The sequence below is a fragment of the Mauremys reevesii genome, linkage group 11 (assembly GCF_016161935.1).
Source record: "Mauremys reevesii isolate NIE-2019 linkage group 11, ASM1616193v1, whole genome shotgun sequence".
Classification (NCBI taxonomy): domain Eukaryota; kingdom Metazoa; phylum Chordata; order Testudines; family Geoemydidae; genus Mauremys; species Mauremys reevesii.
In genome coordinates, this window is record NC_052633.1 from 46,128,615 (window position 1) to 46,148,883 (window position 20,269).

The window sequence follows — 20,269 nt, forward strand, 5'->3', positions numbered from 1 at the left end:
TATATTATAGACTACTAGAATGTTAAAAAACTGGCACAAAAAAAAAAATTAAAATAAATAAAAAAAAAGAAATAAATCATCACTCTGGAAAGGTTGCCGACCCCTGATCTAGCTAATGGGAATACCAATAGCAGTGAAGCTGCGGCAGCACAGGCTAGCCACACAAGTAAATAGCCCAGTCTTGGGCAGGCTTATATAGCTTGCACTGAAGCAGCTTCATTGCTATTGGTACTTGTGCCAGCTAGATCAAATGTCTACATCTGTGCATCAATCATACCTCTGATTGCAGTGCAGACATACCCAATTACTGAGTCTTTCACCAGTATTTCCCCTGCAATACATCTTTGATGTTTGAGTGGCTTTTTAACTTTTTTTCATTCAGTTGGCTAAGGGTTCCCCACTTGCTCTCCTGTGGCTCAGCAAGTATTCCAATTTAATTTTGCATTATGCAGCCAAAGTGATGGGGCCTAAACTATCAGCATTAACCACGTTTCCCTGCATTGGCAGTCAAGAACCTTTTCTGCAATTATAGTTAAAAGCTAACTTGTGATGGGTGTGATTTTTCAAAAGTACCTGAGTGAAAATCAATTAGACTTGAGCTCCTAAGATGTTTAGGCGTTTTCAAAACTCTCACACTGTGTGTGTGGCGTGCTCACTTGCTCTCTGCTCAGATATATAGTGAGGCCATTAAACTAAAGAGTGGATAAATGAAAAATGTTTAAACCTTCTATTTAAAAAATGCAGAAGGAAATATATCTAAAATGACTTCAAGTTGCAAATGTGCTGCGTTATGAGGCTCCTGCTAAATAAACAATGAAGTAATGCTGTTTTTTTTTTTAAATTATAGCATTTTTAGAAACCTTTTGCTTAATTCAAAGTTAAATGAAAGGTTTAAAAAGATAACAGTGAATGAAAAGAATGAAACAAAAATTTCCCCTCCTTCCCCCATAAAGTGTTGTATGTGCTTGTTCAACCCAGGTGGAATGTGACCTAGCTGTTCCTTGGTTCATTTGAAGCAAATGAAATGGTTAGAGGCAGTATGTAAGTGGGAGGTGTACAGCAAAATGGCGGGTAGCTAGAGCTAGAGAAGGTTCAGCCCCAAAATTTCTCTCTGCTTGGTCATTTTGTGAGCCACCCCACTGCCTGCATGTATGCCCAGCTCAGCAAGTGAAGCCCCGCATCTGGTGGTGCCAAGGCCAGAAAGTGGGCAGGACATTGTGGGTGAGGGCCCTGCTTGCACATTGGATTCCTGGCAGATGGAGCTAGATTTCGGTCCCAGCAGGGGATGCGGGCTTCTGGTTCCTGAGTGGCACTTCCCGGAAAGGTTGAAGTTTGTGAAGTGTCAGTTGTTGGAGGCTCCAACAGGCAGGGAGGCTCAGGAGCCACATCTGGTGTAGAGTATGGGGGAGGAGGAGCTATGGTGTCCGGGGAGACCTCTCTGAGTGGAGATCCTGGTGGATTCCTGAGAGACGAAGATATGGCTTGCAGAGATTGGGGAGTAGAATCCCTGCACTGGGGGGTTGGGATGAGGTTCACTGGGACAGGGTGAGAGCTCTGAGGGAAGGAAGGATCTTGTGGGGATAGTGGGGAGAGAAGTCCTGGGGGAAAGAAGAATCTTGAGGAGGTGGGGGTGGGAGTCCTGGGGAAGAGAGAAATCCTGAGGCCCTGTACCCAGGAAGGGAATGGGGGGATGTTGCTGTGGGAGGGCCCCACCTGCATGTATGTGCATCAAGTGACACTGGAGCGGACTTCTCCGTATCTGCATGTAGCAGCCCCGCAAGACCCAACGGGCTAGAATGGGGAGCCAGTCTGAGCCCCATGGGACAGGAGCTGCCATTGTGGGGTGATGCAGGGTAGTCTCATCCCCCCACCACACACACACACACAAATATTTTCACCAGCCACCTATAGTATAAAGTGGTGTTGCAAGAGCATTGGAAAGTCTAGAAGGAAACATCAGATCTAAAATAACCACTTCTAAAAAGGTTTGTCCTCACCCCTTGATAGGAGTCACTCCTATCATGTATCGTGGCTCTGTCTGAACACTCAGGTCAAAGTTCAAATAATTTCTTCCTTTTTTGGCATTGTTTTGTGGCATTATTCAGTCCTTCTGAGGATGAAGACTACTTAGTTTAAGGCCCTTAATTAGTATATGAGCACCTCCGAAGTATTTAAAAAATATAAATAATGTGTAATATCCCTTTCCAGCCTACAGGAGAAATAACTTGCTTTTAGTTTATATTTTTGTTTGTGTGAGAGGTAGTAGGTGTGGGCAGTGTAACTTACTGAAGTTAAACTACATTGAAGAGAGATCAATTTTGCATTTAGGGCCGGTTTTAAAATTGGGCCCCTTAAACATGTCTTAAATTAGGCACCCAAAAATGGAGGTTCTCAAAATCACTCGTCACTCCAGAAAATCTTGACTACATTCTTCTGATGCTCTCTTACATTCTCTACTCTACTTAAAAGCCACTGGATTTTGACATTTTTAATTGGAAACTATTTAGAAAAGTATTGTTTCTACTAGGGTTTTCTGTCATCAGTCTATAATTACTATTGCAAAAAATTAGGTGTTTCCAATATAATTTAAACATTTTGCATTTATCAGGTAAAAGTGCAGTATCTGATCTTGCTTACACAGTATGTTTCAGTGCTGGAAGGTGTGGAGTTAATTCCTTCAAGTGTATGAATGTATTAGTTTTTGGTCATTTTAAATGGTATGTGCTATCAGTGTCTTGTAGCTTTTGTGTTGTATTAGAGTAGCCTGGAACCTCAGGATAAATAAAATGTAATGACCAAATAAAAAGTAAGAGATCTGCATTTGTATTTTTTTTAACAGTTTATTTAGGAAGTGTTAACAAGCTTACATATCCTTGCCATGTAAATATCAGAGACAAAATAATAATCATTACAACAGTGAGCTTTTGTTTAGAGATTATACAGGAATATAGTAATCTGATCTCTCTCTTTAACAGGGTGTCACTGTATTACAGAGTGAGTTTCATTACACAAGCCATGACGTCTCATCACTAGTGATTTTTATTAAATTGAATGAACTCTTTTGGATCTGCATTTGTAGGACCGGGTGATGCAGTCTGCTAAGACAATAGCCCCTTTTTATATTTTGAGGATATATTTTTATATTTCACCTTCCTGTGCAGCATGGGACATGGGTCACTTGCAGATTTGAAGTATTATAAATGGTGGATTCTCCGTAACTTGAAGTCTTTAAATCATGCTTTGAGTACGTCAGTAACTCAGCCAGAGAGGTTAGGGATCTATTACAGGAGTGGGTGGGTGAAGTTCTGTGACCTGCAGTGTGCAGGAGGTCAGACTAGTTCAGGGGTTGGCAACCTTTCAGAAGTGCTGTGCCGAGTCTTCATTTATTCACTTTAATTTAAGATTTTGCGTGCCAGTCATACATTTTAACCTTTTTAGAAGATCTCTTTCTATAAGTCTATAATATATAACTAAGCTATTGTTGTATGTAAAGTAAATAAAGTTTTTAAAATGTTTAAGAAGCTTCATTTAAAATTAAAATGCAAAGCCTCCCAGACCGGTGGCTAGGACCCAGGCAGTGTGAGTGCCACTGAAAATGAGCTTGCGTGCTGCCTTCTGCACACATGCCATAGGTTGCCTACACTTGGACTAGATGATCATGATGGTCCTTTCTGACCTTAAAGTCTATGAGACTGAATGCAAATAGAAGGACTCCCATGGACTTCAGTGGCGTTTTAGATCAGGTTCTTCATTTGAAAAGTGGTGAGATCTGTGGTCATTCATATGACATAAGAATAGAAGAATGGCCATACTGGGTTAGACCAAAGGTCTGTCTAGCCCAGTAGTCTGTCTCTCACAGTGGCCAGTGCCAGATGCTTCACAGGGAATTAACAGAACAGGGCAGTTTCAAGTGATCCATCTCCTGTCATCCATTCCCACCTTCTCACCATTTGAGGAATAGGGATACCCAGAGCATGGGGTTGTGTCCTGACCAGCTTGGCTAATAGACATTGATGGACCTATCTTTCAGGAACTTATCTAATTCCTTTTCAGCCCCAGTTACACTTTTACCCTTTACAATATCCCATTGCAATATCCATAGGCTGACTTTACATTTTGTGAAGACGTATTTCCTTATGTTTGTTTTAAACCAGTTGCTTATTAATTTCATTGGGTGACCCCTAGTTCTTGTGTCATATGAAGCAGGCAAATAGCACTTTCCTATTCTCTTTCTCCATACCATTCATGATTTTATGGACCTCTATAATATCACCCCTTAGTTGTCTCTTTTCTATGGGTGTATGTGCACCTAAGAGTTTTTGTTGTCTTTCTTTGTACCTTTTCAAATTCTAATCTTTCTTGAGATAGGGTGACCAGAACTGCACACAGCATGCTAAGTGTGGGCATATCATGGATATATAGTTCCACTCTATTTCCTGTTTTATCTATTCCTTTCTTAATGATTCCTAACACTGTTGGCTTTTTTGTCTGCCACTGCATATTGAGCGGATGTTGCGATGATTTTTTTCCAATGTGCATTATTTTGCACTTATCAGTATTGAATTTAATCTACCAAAATGTCCCCTAGTAACCCAGTTTTGTGAGATCCCTTTGTAACTCTTCTCGGTCATCTTTGGACTTAAATATCTTGAGTAATTTGTATTGTCTGCAAACTTTACCACCTCACTGTTCACTCCCCTTCCGAGATAATTTATGAGCATGTTGAACAGCACAGATCCCAAGACCCTGCTATCTATCAATTTATCAATTGTGAAAACTGACCGTTTACTTTGTTTCCTATCTTTTAACCAGTTACAGATCAAGCAGGGACCTGGTCTCCTACCCCATAACTGCTTAGTTTGCTTAAGAGCCTTTGGTGAGGGACTTTGTCAAAGACTTTTTGAAAGTCCAAGTACACTATATCCTCTGGATCATCCTTGTCCACATGTTTGTGAAATCCCTTAAAGAATTCTAATAGATTGGTGAGGGATCACTTCTCTTTACAAAAGTTATGCTGACTCTTCTCCAACATATTCTGTTGATCTGTGTGTCTGATAATTTTGTTCTTTACTGTATTTTCAGCCAATTTGCCACATGCGGGAATAAGTTCCATGTTCTAGGTCCAGCTCCTGTGAAACTCTACCTTCTGCTTTCACAAGCCTCACCGTTTTGGTCAACAATTTCATTGGAATGTTCCTGTCATTGGAGGTCATTGTCATGGAGGGATAAGTGATCTCTCTGGTAGCTAAGGCCATTCCAATAGAGGACTTTGAATATGAGGATGCATCCTTGAATTGAATTCCCTATTCAATGCAGAGAGCAGAGTGCTCGGTTAATAATTCCTGATGGTCTGTGTTGCTAGGTAGACAGACCAAAATAGGTTCATAGAAGGTAATAAACAGGAATGCTGGCTTTGATTCTTCAGAATCACACATCTTTTTGTAATTACTAAAGGGACATGATTAAGTTAGATGGGTTTGGAAACACTAGTGAGAGGAGGCACAGACTAGCGGAAGAAACTACTTTCAGAATGAAAATATATTGTTCTGGTTAGTTGTCAAGTCTGTCTTTTCTTTTCTCCTTCCTGCTCATTGAGCCGTCAAGTAGGAGTTATATAGTGTGTCCCCCAACTACATATTTTCTTACTGAATTTATTTCTCTTTTCCTGCGCTCTTATGGAAAATAACTGGTAAGCTGAAATGCTGTAAGAGAGGTAAAGGGCAAGAGTGGGTAGTAAAAGAGCATATAGTGTTCCAAAAACAAAAGTGTTGACAAAAAACAGAGTCACTACAACTTTGTGCTGCACAGACAGAGGAATCACTTAACTGGGAGGTGAGAGTTGTTCTCTGTTTGGTACTGATGAAATCACTCCCAGATTACTCTGAGTTTTAGGTACCTCACTACCTGAAAGAAGATGATAAAGTGGAGGAAATTCCAGAAAATGCAATAAAAATAGCTAAAAGGATGAAGGAATTGACTTGTGATGAAAGAGTAAATTAATACATATAACTTGTTCAGATGAGTAAAAGGGCAAATATTTTGCTACCACCTAGTATTCAAAGGGTGTAAACACAAGTGAGCAAGATGAATCGTTTAGAGTGGTCCAAGGTTATCTAGTTCAGAGTAATGGGATAAATAAATATCATGGTGATGGGCTCTTTATAAATACCTAGAAAAAAGCAAAGGACAAATTAAACTGAATATAAGGGAAATCTCCTAACTGTTAGTGTTTATTTGTATTACTGTAACACCTGGGAGCCCTAATTGTGGACCAGGACCCTATTGTGCTGGTGTTGTACAAACAGAACAAAAAGATAGCCCTTCGCAGTGATATCTGTGAGATATGTCCAGAATATCCCAAGGGAATGGTGGAAGGCCTTCCTTCTACTGGAGACCTTAACAATTATATTGGCCAAATTACTGGAGAATAAACTCTAAAAAGCAGAATACTAGCTAGAGGATGGGTAAGTGATCTAATGAATCTTTTGTGTGTCTGATTTCTCTGCTATATCACACATCCTCATGTCCTGTATTTGTTCTTCATCTGACCTGTTAAATTAGAGTCTTAAGAATATTGTATTTATTTTTACTCCAGATATTTATTAATATTTAATTGTTTTCATGCTCCATCAGAGATGCATACAATCCAGAAAGATAAACTGTATTATTTTTCTTTTCATCTAAATCACCATTTGAAACAAATTCTTCATAACAACCACCATACTACTATTTAGTGTTTAGAATAATGATATTTGTTCTTCTCTGTGTAGAGTGCCCTTCCTCTACTTGGATTCCATTTAGAAATAGCTGCTATATTTTTCTTCAAGGCACATTAGAGGAATTGGACAATATTGATGAAGCCAGAAATCTCTGTAAAAACAATGGTACTGTAATCCATCTCTTTTATTTCTGATGCATTATTAAGAGATATGTACTGTGGTTGCATTTAATGAATAACTGTATTATTTTAAGACATTATTGTTATTAAACAAGCTAAAATAATAAAGGTAAACAAACATCATTTTGGAGAACCCAAGGGGATCAGGAAAGAAATTTCCCTTGTATGGCAGAACGTTGTACATTTGGCTAAATGCATTTTTTGTCTTTCTTTGAAGCACCAAGTACTAGTTACTGGTCTGGTCTAATCCAATACAGCCAATCCTGTGTTTCTGGTGATTTAAGCTGACTTCAGCAGAGTTTTTACTGTCACCCAGGACTTTCTCAATAGTCAAAATATGGTAGTAGAGCAACTACTTTTTTAAAACTTCACCTCAGTGGATGAGCTTCCAAATGTTCTTCAAGTTGTACTGGTGTTTATCTGAGAATGGAGGCTGCAGTGGCAGTTAGATACTCTGGAAACACTTCCATATCCTTGTTAGACAAGAGATTACCACAATTTTTGCTGTTAAACATATATAGTATCTCACCAGGTCACCCTGGACCCGAGTCCTTGCCTCAGTATTCTCTGTAAAGTCTGGAAGTGACTATCATTCTCTCATTTTTTCATTACTGCTTTTCCCTCACAGTAAAAAATCATAGACATACCTTTAAAATTTCAGTCTATATTCTTCTTTTAGCCATTCTGGGATGCACGGCAGAGGAGGTGCAAGGAGTCTTCCCTAATCCCCTGTCCCGCCCCATCCCAGCCCCCATTCACAGCTAGGCAAATTCATGGTACTGCTCTTAGGACAGGAAGACCAGCAGAGTCTAATGAAGACACAGGTGTTGTTCGATTCTCCTGTGGGGAGGGAAAAAGAAACCATTACCCTGCCAGCTAAGCCGAGCTCATGCTGCACTCTGTAACATGGTGTAGTGGGCTTTCCTCTGCAGCATTCCCAGAAGCATTGTGCCTGCCTCATGTATTGTTGCCAGAACAGTGCATGTCCACATCCTCTCCTTGCCACAGGGCGAGGACTTAAAGCCACAAACTAATAATAGTTCCTTCCTCTAGAATACCATCATTTTCTTTCAATGGTAGTGAAAGTAAAAACAATATAAACTGAACTGACATCTCCACCATTGTAACCTGGAATATATGATTAAAGAGACTGTCCGTAATTGCTTGCATATTATATCACTTTTTCCGTAGGGACATAGTTTATTATTTTTTTGTTTTAAATGGAAGATTACTTTGGTTTTCTTGCCATTTTTGGTTCAGTCATATACTTGATAATGGGAATGGGAAAATTCCCAGTGGCTTCAAATGGAACATGATTAAGGTTATGATTTTGTTATGGATATTTTTAGTAAAACTCATGGACAGGTCACAGGCAATAACCAAAATTCACAGAAGCCATGACTAGTCCCTGACTTTTACTAAAAACATCCCTGACAAAATGGGGAGGGAGGAAGGTCCATCACCCTTCCCCACTGAATGCAGCGGCAGGGAGCTGTGGCCCCCCACTCCTGCCCCATGCCTGGAAGGCACCCCGACCATGGGGCTAGGAGCTGAGGGGGCTCCCCACTGCTGCAGCTGAGAGCTCTGGGGGGTCCCCCACTGCCGTGGCAGCTGGGCTTCTGCGGGGCCCCAATGTCACGGAGGTCACAGAATCCATGACCTCTGTGACATTCTGGTAGCCTTAAATATAATCAGCTATTCAACATTTTTTTTAACATTCAATTTACTATTCTTCATTTTATTTTATATTAAGTCTTATCTTACAAAGGAAAAATCAGCTGAGCACTGACAAGGAATTTCTGAAGCAGAATACAGTTCCAACTTTTAGCTATTTCAGAGTAGTATTTATGTATTAAACCAAAAGGGTTGGGCTTACTTATGTGTATGTGAAGATCTTTTCCCATAGCTCATTAGTATTTTAAAGAGATTTGTATTGCAAACAGCATGTAAATGATATGATGATAGTGTAAATAACAAAAGAGCCTAAATTTTGTGTTTCTTTTGAATGATCCACTGGTAGTCAGTGTATTCAAATTGAGTACAAAATCTGAGACATATCAAGGGAAAAAGACTATAAATCAACTCTTTGATCTAATTAAATTATCTAAATTGTTTAGATTTTTTTTTCAAGATTACATACTTAAATGTCTAAATACCTGTGCGTTCGCTAACATCATAAATGGCATTTATATGACACTATGTGAATGCATTGTATATCCTGTCAGTCTGTCATTGCACTGCTGAGATGTGGTTAATGTATGTACACAATTGATTGGTTACTGGGTGGGTCAGTATGTTAAGATGCTTTTAATATAGTATTTATAGTTGTTTCACTTCTGTTGCATGAAACGTGCTTTCAAACTTAGATTTATAGGGGGATTTTTTTTTTCAAATACAGCTTCTGGAGCAGACATTATTAGTATAAAAAATAAAGAGGAGAATACCTTTATACAAGAAACATTCAAAAATCACTGGCAAGGCCCTGATTATATTTCACTGGGCATGTTCTTTGACACAGACGGTAAGCGAGAACTACCTTGTTGATATCCTAATACTTTGTCTCTATTAACTGCAGAAAATGCAGGTCTTTGTGGTGGAATTATTAAATTATATGGCAGTCTCAGTTCAGTTCTTATTGAAAAGGTGTCCACATCCAAAAAAACAATTGCCATGCTAATCAGAACTGTTGTTGACAATATCTGGGATTGAATGAGAACAGACACGTAACTAATCTCTCAGCCCTAGATAGTCCCTCCAAATCAGGGTTGAGACGTGTCAGTAGAGAACTACGTGGAAGGTTGTATATTGCTGCTATCTGTGCTATACCTGTGTGGAGGATAAATATAGGATTATTTCCAGGTCTTTCAGTCTGACAATTTTGACAAGACCAATATTCACTTTCACAGATAATGGTTACAAACATCTTTATGTGGTGTTTGCGTAGTTATAGAAACACTCTTGCTTGCTTTTCTCCATTCACATCAATAGCTAAAAAAACTGTAAATAAAATTTGTCTCTTTGTATATACGTACTAACTTCAGATACACTATGTAAATCTGGAGTAACAACATTGAAATTAATGGATTATTTTGACTTTACATATCTGAGAACAGAATTTAGCCCAGAGAGAGGAACATGATTTTGCTAGAGATCTTGAATCATAGAATTGTAGGACTGGAGGGGACCTCAAGTGATCATCGAGTGCAGTCCTCTGCACTCACAGCAGGACTAAGCATTATCTAGACCATCCCTTACCGATATTTGTCTAACCTTCTCTTAAAAATCTCCAGTGATGGAGATTCCACAACCTCCCTAGACAATTTATTCCAGATCTTAACCACCCAACCACTAGGAAGTTTTTCCTAATGTACAACCTAAACTGACCTTGCTGCAATTTAAGCCCATTGCTTCTTGTCCTATCTTCAGAGGTTAAAGAGAACAATTTTTATCCTTTCCTCCTTGTAACAACCTTTTATGTACTTGAAAATAGTTATCATGTCCCCTCTCAGTCTTCTCTTCTCCAGACTAAACAAACCCAGTATTTTCAATCTTCTCTCATAGGTCATGTTTTCTAGACCTTTAATCATTTTTGTTGCTCTTCTCTGGACTTTCTCCAATTTGTTCACATCTTTCCTGAAATGTGGCACCCAAAACTGGACACGATACTCCAGTTGAGGCCTAATCAGCATGGAAAAATCTTGGCTTTTATTAAGCATGGGGAATGTTGTCCTTGCCCCAGAACAACAGCAAAAGATAAGGTTAATTCTTTTTAAGTTTTCTACTACTTTGCGTAATATGTTTTTCTATTACATAAGTTGTGTTCTGTTCTAGCCTATATGTGTGGCCATCTCCTTATGATGTGCCTCTTTCTTGATGTGGCCTTGAACTGCTTGCTGAGGGATGACTAATATTTATTAAATTACAGATTATGATCATTTAGATCCCTCTTTCTTGGGTCCCAAGCACTGTACCCTAAGAGCCCAAAGTTACTTTCATTAGGGGAGCGAAGTAGGGATATAAAACGTGTCTGTGTCTTTTTAATAAAATCCTGATTTATTTTTCTTCTGCATATCTAAGAAAATCAGTTTTATGTCAGAATCCGAGGCTCATTATTACATACTTGTTTAAAGCGGAGTTCAGAAGTAACAATATTGCTGGATTTATTATTCCAATTATACAGATGGGAAATTGAATAACAGGGAGAAAATGTGACATGCCCCCAATGTCACACATTAAGTCTGGCAGGGAATGTAACCCAGATGCCTGAGCCAAAGTTTGGCACCTTAACCATGAGACCAGCCTTCCTCCTCTGGACTTCCTAATACCAGGATTCTCACTGTGTCCCTGCATGGAAAATATTCATTTTTGTCAGGATTCTTTTTATCTCCTCCTTTGCTGTGCTTATTTTCTTTGGTGGAAGCTTCCATGAAGATACTACAAACCTCAAAAATCTCTCTGGGCTGGGACACTGGTGTGTGACTTCTGTTCATGATAAAATCTACAGGCTCCATCGTGTGGATTATCAAGTCCATTTCCTACATCAAGGAGAGTTTGACATTATTAGTTTATTTAGATTAATGATCATTTTGATGTCCCTAGTCCTAAAGAATCATTCTACTGGTTTTAGGAGTTTTGTAAATTACCAGCGGGCTGAGGACAGGCTAAAGACTGAGCTTGTGATCTGGAGAATAGTGTATATTAAAGAGCTCCTGGTCCTGACATAAAATCTTTCCCATGTTCACAAAGAGGAAGACAGGAAAAGCTTCAAAGCTAATATGTAAGCAGCAGTGTAAGCAATTTGTGTAGAAATTATAATCTTACTATGGCATGCAAAAGGATGGAAGCAATGAGTATATTCTTTGAGAAAGGAGCAGTAACAAGTGTCCTGAAGCGTGATCTGGTCCAAATGACAGCCTGGTGTATGTTGGCAGAATTTCTCTTGTCCAAGAAGGTCTTGAGAGCATATGTTGGACATGAACTGCATCTCTCACTGCACTGGATTTGACGCATGTTGCCAGGATGCAGCCTGTTAAAAGTATCAATAACTTCAAAATGTTCAGTTTTCTTTTAAATTCAATTATTCCATTTGATTTGTAAGTATAAAAACTGTTTTTGCATGAATGACAATGTATAATTCCTTCAATCACAGATGATGCTTTTAAATGGTTTGACAAATCGGAAATGAAATTTACCAATTGGATTGAAGAGGAGAGCAATGAGGATCTCCTGAACACATGTGCTTCTATGTACACTAAGTCTGGGGAATGGAAAAAAATCAGTTGTGAAGATCTTCCTCTGACAGGGATCCTTTGTAAAACAGCCTGTAAGTACAATGTGGGTCTACATCACAAGACTCTCTCCTTCTTTCTCTGTACAGACAGACACACAAACACATTTTAAACTTTTGATTATGGCAAAGTTACAATAAAACGTTAACATATTACACTGTACATTACTTGTTCAGGATCAGGTTAATATTCAAAGAACGTGGCATTTTGGCTTGCTAGCTTGAGAGCCCTCCTCCTCTGAGTACACTAGAAAATATGACCAAATTTCTGTTCTCTTTTCGGCACTTCTCTTTGGTACATACTTGGTGTGAAGAGGTCATATTTTTCCAGTAGTGCACAATACAGAGTCTAGTTGCTAACAATAGAAAATAAATAATTTGTCCTTTTTTTAAAATGCAGATCCTCTACAGGAGCATTCAGTAAGCACGACAGGGGATCTCCAGAAAGCTGGCAATTTGTCATAAAATGAATCTCTTTAAATTCCTCCCAAAATCATATCATTCCTAGACACAACCACTACATGTGCAACTATGTTCCACTTTCCCAAAACAGCCCCTCCCACAGAAAACCCCTCTAATAGCATCTCCCTAGTAGATGGCTCTTAACTGGAGTCAAATGCCATCTATACAATAATTGATACAAATTTTCTTAATGAGCTACCCAAATTAAAGATGTTTATCACCTTTCCCATGTATACATCCAGATTGATTTTTGTCCAAATCTTTCTCCTAACTTTTCATCTGGGTTGTTTTCTTATCTACATCTTTTTCCATCAAAATTGTATATATCTTAGAAATTAAACCTTTTGTTCCAGCTTCCTCCTGGGTCAGCTCCTCAACTGTAGTTGAGGCGCTCTAGTTAGAGCTGCCTTGTATCCTGATTTAACAATACAATGTTTGACTTGTAAATACTGAAAATATGGGATTGTTATGTTATTTTCTATATTACATACCATTGATATGATTTCAAATCAGGACTCAGGAACAGAACTCTGAATTCAGTAATGTCAGTTCTTATCCACAATTAATAGACACTTTGATATTTCTTTGGGATAAATTTCTGATTGATAATGGAAACAGCTGAGAGCGAGCGCCTTGGCAACAAGAAATTAGAAAATTTATCCAAAAGCGCTATGGTGGCCTGGAAGAATGGGTGACTTTTTATTTTTGGTTATTTAAATTTCTTTCTGAGTCACCAACTACTATGAATAGCTGTATTTGGGCTCCATTCTTGTTTGAGTTTTATGCACTGTTTTGATGTTTATTGTTAATCTACTTGATCACATCTTTTAACTGTGATGTATAACAATAACATGCCAAATTAGGGAAGCTAGTCCATCCCGCTTTGTAGGTTTATACAGAACTTTTTGAAATCACCCTTTGTCTTTTATGTTTCCTTGTGCATTTTAATAGAATATCCTGCCATGTCCCTAATGTAATATCAGGGATACCAACAGGGATGCGCTGAAACAAAAATAATTTTTGAAGGACATTCATTTTTATTGAGGCTATCCTGAGTAGCCAAGAAATTTTGTTTGTTCCATTCCTCCAAGAGGTTTATTATATTATTCCACACTGGAGGCTAATTTCACTTAAAGAGATTTTTTTTATGTTTCTCCACAATATTTACACCTACACGTTTTAAAGATTCCTTTATCAATTTAAATTTATGTAGCTCACCACAGTTTGTTTTGAGCTTTTTGGGAATATTAATTCCTAAAATTTCAGATTTATTGTAGTTTATTTTGAAGCCTGATACCTACCTAAGTTCCAAAGTCAATTGTTATGTAACTTTTAACAAGGCTTCTGACTCCTGCAAATATAACAAGACATTGTCCATGTGCAGAGCTATTTTGTGTTCTAATCCAGAAGATGTTTTGATGCCCTTTACCCGGGGGGTACTTCTTACCTTTGTTGCAGGGCTCTCAAACTCAGTATACCTTAGGGCCAGTGCCAGTCCTCAAATCCTACCAGCAGGCCAATAATGTCACTGAAGATGGTGTTCAGAAAAGAAAATTTTTATATATATTTTTTTAATTTTGAATTTCTTAGAAATAATAAAACTGTCATACACCTTTATACAATTCTTCGCTTGCCAGACACCTGGCAACGCTTCAGTTCTGTCAGTTTTTTGATGTTTGGCCTCAGTGACTGAGCAGTTAAAACCTTCAGGATTTCAGCAAGGTGTGCATCAGATAGTTGTGTTTGGTATTTTGACTTGTTTATGTTCATTGTGGGGGAAAAAATGATGCTGCCTCCATGGCTGACTCTGCCTGGCAACTAATGATGCTGCCTCCATGGCTGCCTCTGCCCGGTGACTAGTGATGGTATTTCTGTCCCTCTCCCCCAGCCAATGGGAGCTGTGGGGGGCGGTGCCTACAGCAGACATTGCCGGCATTGTGGCTGCATGTGTCTTTCCTCCCCGGCCGCAGTGGGGAGGTTCTCTGGCTGGGACTTTGAGACCTCTGCTTTATTGCAAATGGCTCCATTGCCAAAGAAAACAACGGGGGGATAACAGGCAGTCCTGACTCATATCCCTGAACAAATTAAAAGGAGGGGATTGATGACCATTAACCAAAGCAGATGCTCGAGGATGAGTATTTAGTGCCGACATGCCCCTATAACACTGATTTCGAAAATCTGTCTGAGGTGCTCCCGTTCCAGACAGTCGAAGGCTTTCTCAACATCCAAAGAAAGTAGCACACGGGAAGAATTACTGGAATAAACATTATAGTTCAATTCAGAGTTCTGATATCAGATATTCCTTTGAACAACAAATCCACACTGGTCCAGCAGAACATATTTGGGCAAGATGACACTCAGGGTATGACTGCACAGCAATTAAACACCCATGGCTGATCTGGGTCAGCTGTCTTGGGCTCTCAGGTCTTGGGCTGCGGGGCTATAAAAATTGCTGTGTAGATGTTCAGGCTTGGGTGGAGCCCAAGGTCTGGGACCCCTTCCCCCTCACTCCTTCCCCCTGCCCCCCCCCCCCAAAAAAAGGTCTACATAGCAGTCTTGGGCTTCAGGGCTAAAGCCCCATGAGCCCAAATCAGCTCACCTAGGCCAGCTGCAGACATACCCAGTATCTGTTTGCTAACACCTTCTTTACTTTTAGCATCCTCATTAATTAAATAAATAGGTGTTATGATGCGCAATTGGTAAGATCTTTTCCTTTTTTAGGAATGCCACAATTGTTGTATCTTTCCACAAATAAGGAATCTCATTCCCCTGCAATGTATCATACTTTATTTGCTGATTTTAATATGTCGTGGAAAATATCATCCAGTGTGACCAGATTTCTCCCTTCAGTCTCCTCTGGAATACTGTTAAGCCTTGCTTTCTTCCTGTGTTCTGTATTTTCCATGTCCTCCATCTTTAATTCTGTTTTTTTTCTTTTCTTCTCTTTCCTCCTCTCAGTTATTTCTTTCATTTAGGTTAGTAGTGCTGTCCAATTGCTTGATTAATCCTGTTTCCACATCTGATATTTTCCCATTCATATCATTAACTTCATTTTTTATTTCTTTCTTGTAAGCCTGGAACTCTTCCCTCATCTCCATATTCATCCTTTTTTGTTTTTAAGAGCAGGTCCTTCAGGTTAGATAGTGACTGGTCTTTCTCCACCTGCCTTCATAATTTGCTAGAGGGGAATTTACTCTCTTTAGTAGCCATGTCTTTGTTTTGGGGGGAACAGATCTTTCTATTGGAAGATCTTTCCTTTCACAGACATCTAGATCTTCTTGTCTTTCCTTCTTACTAGTTGCTTCTCTCTCAAGATGCCTCTTGCCACACTTCTATTTGCCTGCTCTTTCCAGAATGGCCTCTGCCACGCTTCCTTTCCCAGCCACAATAGTACAAGTTATTTTGATTTTTTTAAATTTTGCTGCACTCACCCCTGTCTCTTTACAGGGTAATGAGGGTCCAGTTCAGTATCTCTGGGCTTGCAGAGTCATTTTTAAATATGTTCTGCAAGCTGATGGCACTGGATTCAGTTGCTCAATTTTTCTCCCACCAATGCTGCTCTGTGGGACTGGGATCTGTCAGCTCTCTTCACCCTTCCCCCCCCCCCCCCTGCTTTTCAAAGCTTGCTCCACTGATGGTTACTCAAATGTAAGGCATGGAGCTGTGGGTTCAGGGTTCCGTTTATATAACTTTCATTTATTCCCCCACTGCCGTTTATTGCAGAGAGCTGGATTAAGCCACTATCTTGTTTGCTGCCTTAGCCACATCCCCATAACTATGTTTTTAATAATTTTGTTTCACTGTGTGTTTGGTCTTTAACAATTAATAGACTAGATTTCACAATATGCTTAAAAATAGACTTTAATGGTACTATAATATAAACAATTCTTCCAGGAACCCTATTCCTCTCTCTCCTTTGGGCTGGTTATGGGTTGTTTTCCAGCACTCTGCTTTGGCCAAGGCCTGATCTACAATAAAAAATTAGTTCCATTTAGTTACATTGGTTAGGGGTGTGGAAAAATCCACGCCCCCAAGAGGTGTAGTTAAGCCAACCTACATCCCTGTATAGACAAGTGGACAGAAGTATTCTTCCACTGACCTAGCTACCGCCCCTTACCTATGCCGACAGGAGAATCTCTCCCATCAGTGTAGACAGTGTCTACACTGAAGTGCTACAGCGGTGCAGCTGCATCAGTACAGCTGTAGCATTTTAAATGAAGACAAGCCACAAGTCTTGTGGACTATAAAAGCTATTGTTTTTCTGATTTACTGATAATTATCTGAATTATTGACCCCTTGAATAGCTTGCAGAGAGAATTTATCTAATCACATGACTGTGCATATAATTTCAGTCTAAGGGAAGCCACAGAGAAGGAGTGTTCATGCTTACGTTAGAGATCTCTCTGTAGCCTTACCCTACCATTACTGTCAGGATGTCTGGTTGTGGGTGATCCTTTTTTGTATAGTAGTTCAGTTTTCTAGAAGACAACACAATATATCTAAAAACATGAGTTTGCTGTGTTACTGTCTCAAAATCCTTATTGAAGAACCATATATTAACAGGAATTACAATAGCCTCTAATCTACTACAATGATAATACATTATGCTGCAGTTAGTTTTAGAAACATAAGTGATGTGGATGTGGAACCATGTAGATGCATCAGTGTGTTGTGGGGAAAAAAAAAAAGTTCAGTGTTGACACTTGGCAGCTATGTTTGTTGCAACCAAGTCAGATGAGCATGTCACAACCTGGTTATAAAAACAAAGTTGTACTTACAGGATCCTAGTCCTCTTCTCTTACCAGTGCAGATTAGGAGTAACTGTTGAAGGCAAGACACTTACTCTGACGAATGAGAAGAATAAGGCCTGTGGCGTAGATGGGAGCCAAAGTGACTTGACTGAGGACATAGAGGAGCCAGTCATAGAAGTGATATTAGAGTCTGGCTCCTAGTTTCACACTTAAATGATATCTCTCCTCATCCACACTTACGTTACCTTATTCTGCATTTTCTGTTAACTTCATGGACATCTGCATGAGTGGTGGGACCATCGTTTTTTATTAATACAGTTAAGTAAACTTTTTCCTCGGAGAATGCATTCTTCCCTCAATTGCTTACACATCAAAAACTGTGATGAAAATTAACTTTCTTTGAAAATAGTAGTTTCATGTTTGTATGGAATAAACAAGCTAACCACCTAATTTTAAATCTTTTTTTTCTTATAGTTGCATATGAAAAGAAGTACTTACCAGGTGAGTGTTTGCATACCTTTGCTTGAAGTTTACAGGCATTTTATGGATGTTATTCACTGCCCCACTCACTTGCTTCCCAACTCCCATTTCCAAAAAAGGAGACCCTGTATTTCTCCTGGTTATAGAACTACACATCTTGATTTATTTGTCTATTACCTTATCTTGGGTGATGTGCATACATATTATGTCAGCTGATATTCTGTTATAATATTAGACTAAGCTTTCACAAGGAAGGGAAAGAGCTTTATTACTTTATATTAGAACTTCAAAAGGCAAGAGGTTAGTAAAATTCCCACTGCTAGAAGAGAGGTCGTTCAGGGTTGCACAGATTGACATTTTCCAGCGCGCTTTGGATGGTTAGTCGTGTTTATCTCTTGGATGTAAAATAGATAAAGGAATAAACTGATATAGGGTTACCATATGTCTGGGTTTTCCTGGACACAACCTTTTTTTTTTTTTTTAAAATTCTTTTTCAAATAAGAGGCAGTGTCTGGGATTTTTGCGGGCAGACATTGCAGCTCAGAAAGAGCTGTCTTCACGCCCTGATTGGTCTCTTCCCTGCAGCCACAGCTGTTAGATCCCACCCAGCTAGGCCCCAGCACCCATCCCTGGGGAGGGGGAGAGGTCCAAAGGCAGCTGACTCTATCCTGGGCCTGCATCAGCATGCTGAGAGGGAGCGACGCTGCCCCCTACCTTGAGAGTGAGGCTGCAGGTACCCCCTCCAGCTTCCCCCAGGTACCCTTCCTAGTGTACATACCCCTCCAGCTCCTCCTCCTCCTCCCACCTTTGACAGTGTCCTCTTTTTTGGGAACCTGAAATACGGTAACCCTAAACTGATAGGAATCCCCTTTTTCTTTATCAAACCTGCAGCGGTTATGACTAACCCCTAAAGGGTTTGTTTAAAGTAAAAAGTGGCGCTTTATCCCTCTCCTTTCCTAGACACAACTCTCATCCTGGCCTCTGCCTAGTTTCTACCTACCTCCTCCATTTGCTAAATCATCTGAGAATTCAGAATGTACTAAAATTATTCAACCTAAAACATACGGATGGTCTTCAGACCAGAGGATGAGGGAAGCAGATCTCTAGGGTTGTTGGCTGTACGTGTGCATGGATAATTAAGGTGCTTTTTAGGCCCCACCTCCACTTCAAAATGGATTGTGTTTGGAAACTGTTTTTAAACTGTCATAAAAATGACTTCAGCTAACATGGTTGTGTCACCACTATGAATAGGCCCCAACAGGTTAACAACATTTTAAAAAGAAACACTTCAAAATTATCCTTCATCCATGTGTGGTACAAATAGGTGTGAGCTAAAACTATTTTTGTAACAGGAAACATTTTAAAAAACGCAACATGGCATCCTATGTACTGAGACAAGCCTTAAATTAGGGGGTCAGGAACAAATGTCCCTTGCTGGGGCTAGCTCTACTACGTGTAAGAGTAACTAGTATGTAACTTAACTAGTCATAAAGATACATATTCAGAACCAGTTTATAAATATGTTACTTTGCTTGACTTCAATTATTTTACCATTTTAGCAGAGTAAGATTTTCAGTAGTGCAATACAAGAGAGGGCATCCCTATCTGAGCTCATAGTAACCTCTTCAAGTCAGGAATCAGCATTACTTTTATCACATAATCCCCAGGACACTGAGTTCATTTTCTTCAAAAGAAATTCAGTTTTCTTTATATTTATCTCAATGAAATATTTGCTAATTGGATCAATATTGAGTCAGGAGGCCTGTACAACAATTAAAGAAAATGGAGAAAGTGACTGCCTTAGAAGATAAATTGCCTCATGTCTATGTAAGTTTTCTTGTCTGCCAAATGTTAACCCACTGTTACCTGGTGGCAGTTAATGTCCCATTTTAACAAAATAGCATAAGGTTCATAATAGTTAATCAAAACTAGAATTAAATTAACATTTTTTTAAAATAAGCTACTTTTTCCTTCCTTTAAACCTGAATAGCTTATCACTTTATACAGAACAGAAACCCTCTTATCTGTGGAGGGTTGAACTAAATGGTTAACATAAGCTTGAATGGAGTATTTCTGAAGCATCTGGATTGATTCAGGATATTTTCTTCTGAAACCAATAGAACCTTCCTATTGAATGAGTAGTTTTGCTCAAAAATGTCTGGGTCACTGCTCATTTCAATTGAACCAAACCATGGCTGTAATCAGATACAAACAACTTTCTGAACTAGTTTAAATTTTTAAATAATCAAAGGTACTAGTTTTTCCTGAGCCCAAAGGATGGAAGTCATCCCCACTTTCTCAGCTGCAAGTTCTAATAATCAGGCTTTGTGTAGCTATTTTTGTGGGGAATAGAATTCACACGGGTGGGTTTAGACAGTAGTTCCTTTGTCG

The 20,269-nt window shown here is 39.2% G+C and overlaps 1 protein-coding gene across 4 annotated transcripts in view; it reads left to right on the forward strand.

The window, feature by feature from the left end:
- CD302 (CD302 molecule) overlaps nt 1-20,269 on the forward strand; it is a 37,552-nt gene that overhangs the window by 12,121 nt on the left and 5,162 nt on the right. For 2 of the 4 annotated variants that reach the window (XM_039493606.1, XM_039493605.1), the window contains exons 2-5: nt 6,771-6,884; nt 9,297-9,419; nt 12,048-12,221; nt 17,873-17,899. In XM_039493606.1, coding sequence (XP_039349540.1) covers nt 6,771-6,884; nt 9,297-9,419; nt 12,048-12,221; nt 17,873-17,899 — 438 coding nt within the window. Of the gene's footprint in view, nt 1-6,770; nt 6,885-9,296; nt 9,420-12,047; nt 12,222-17,872; nt 17,900-18,463; nt 18,655-20,269 lie in introns of those variants that run through there. The other 2 variants (XM_039493607.1, XM_039493608.1) reach the window with 2 other exon arrangements.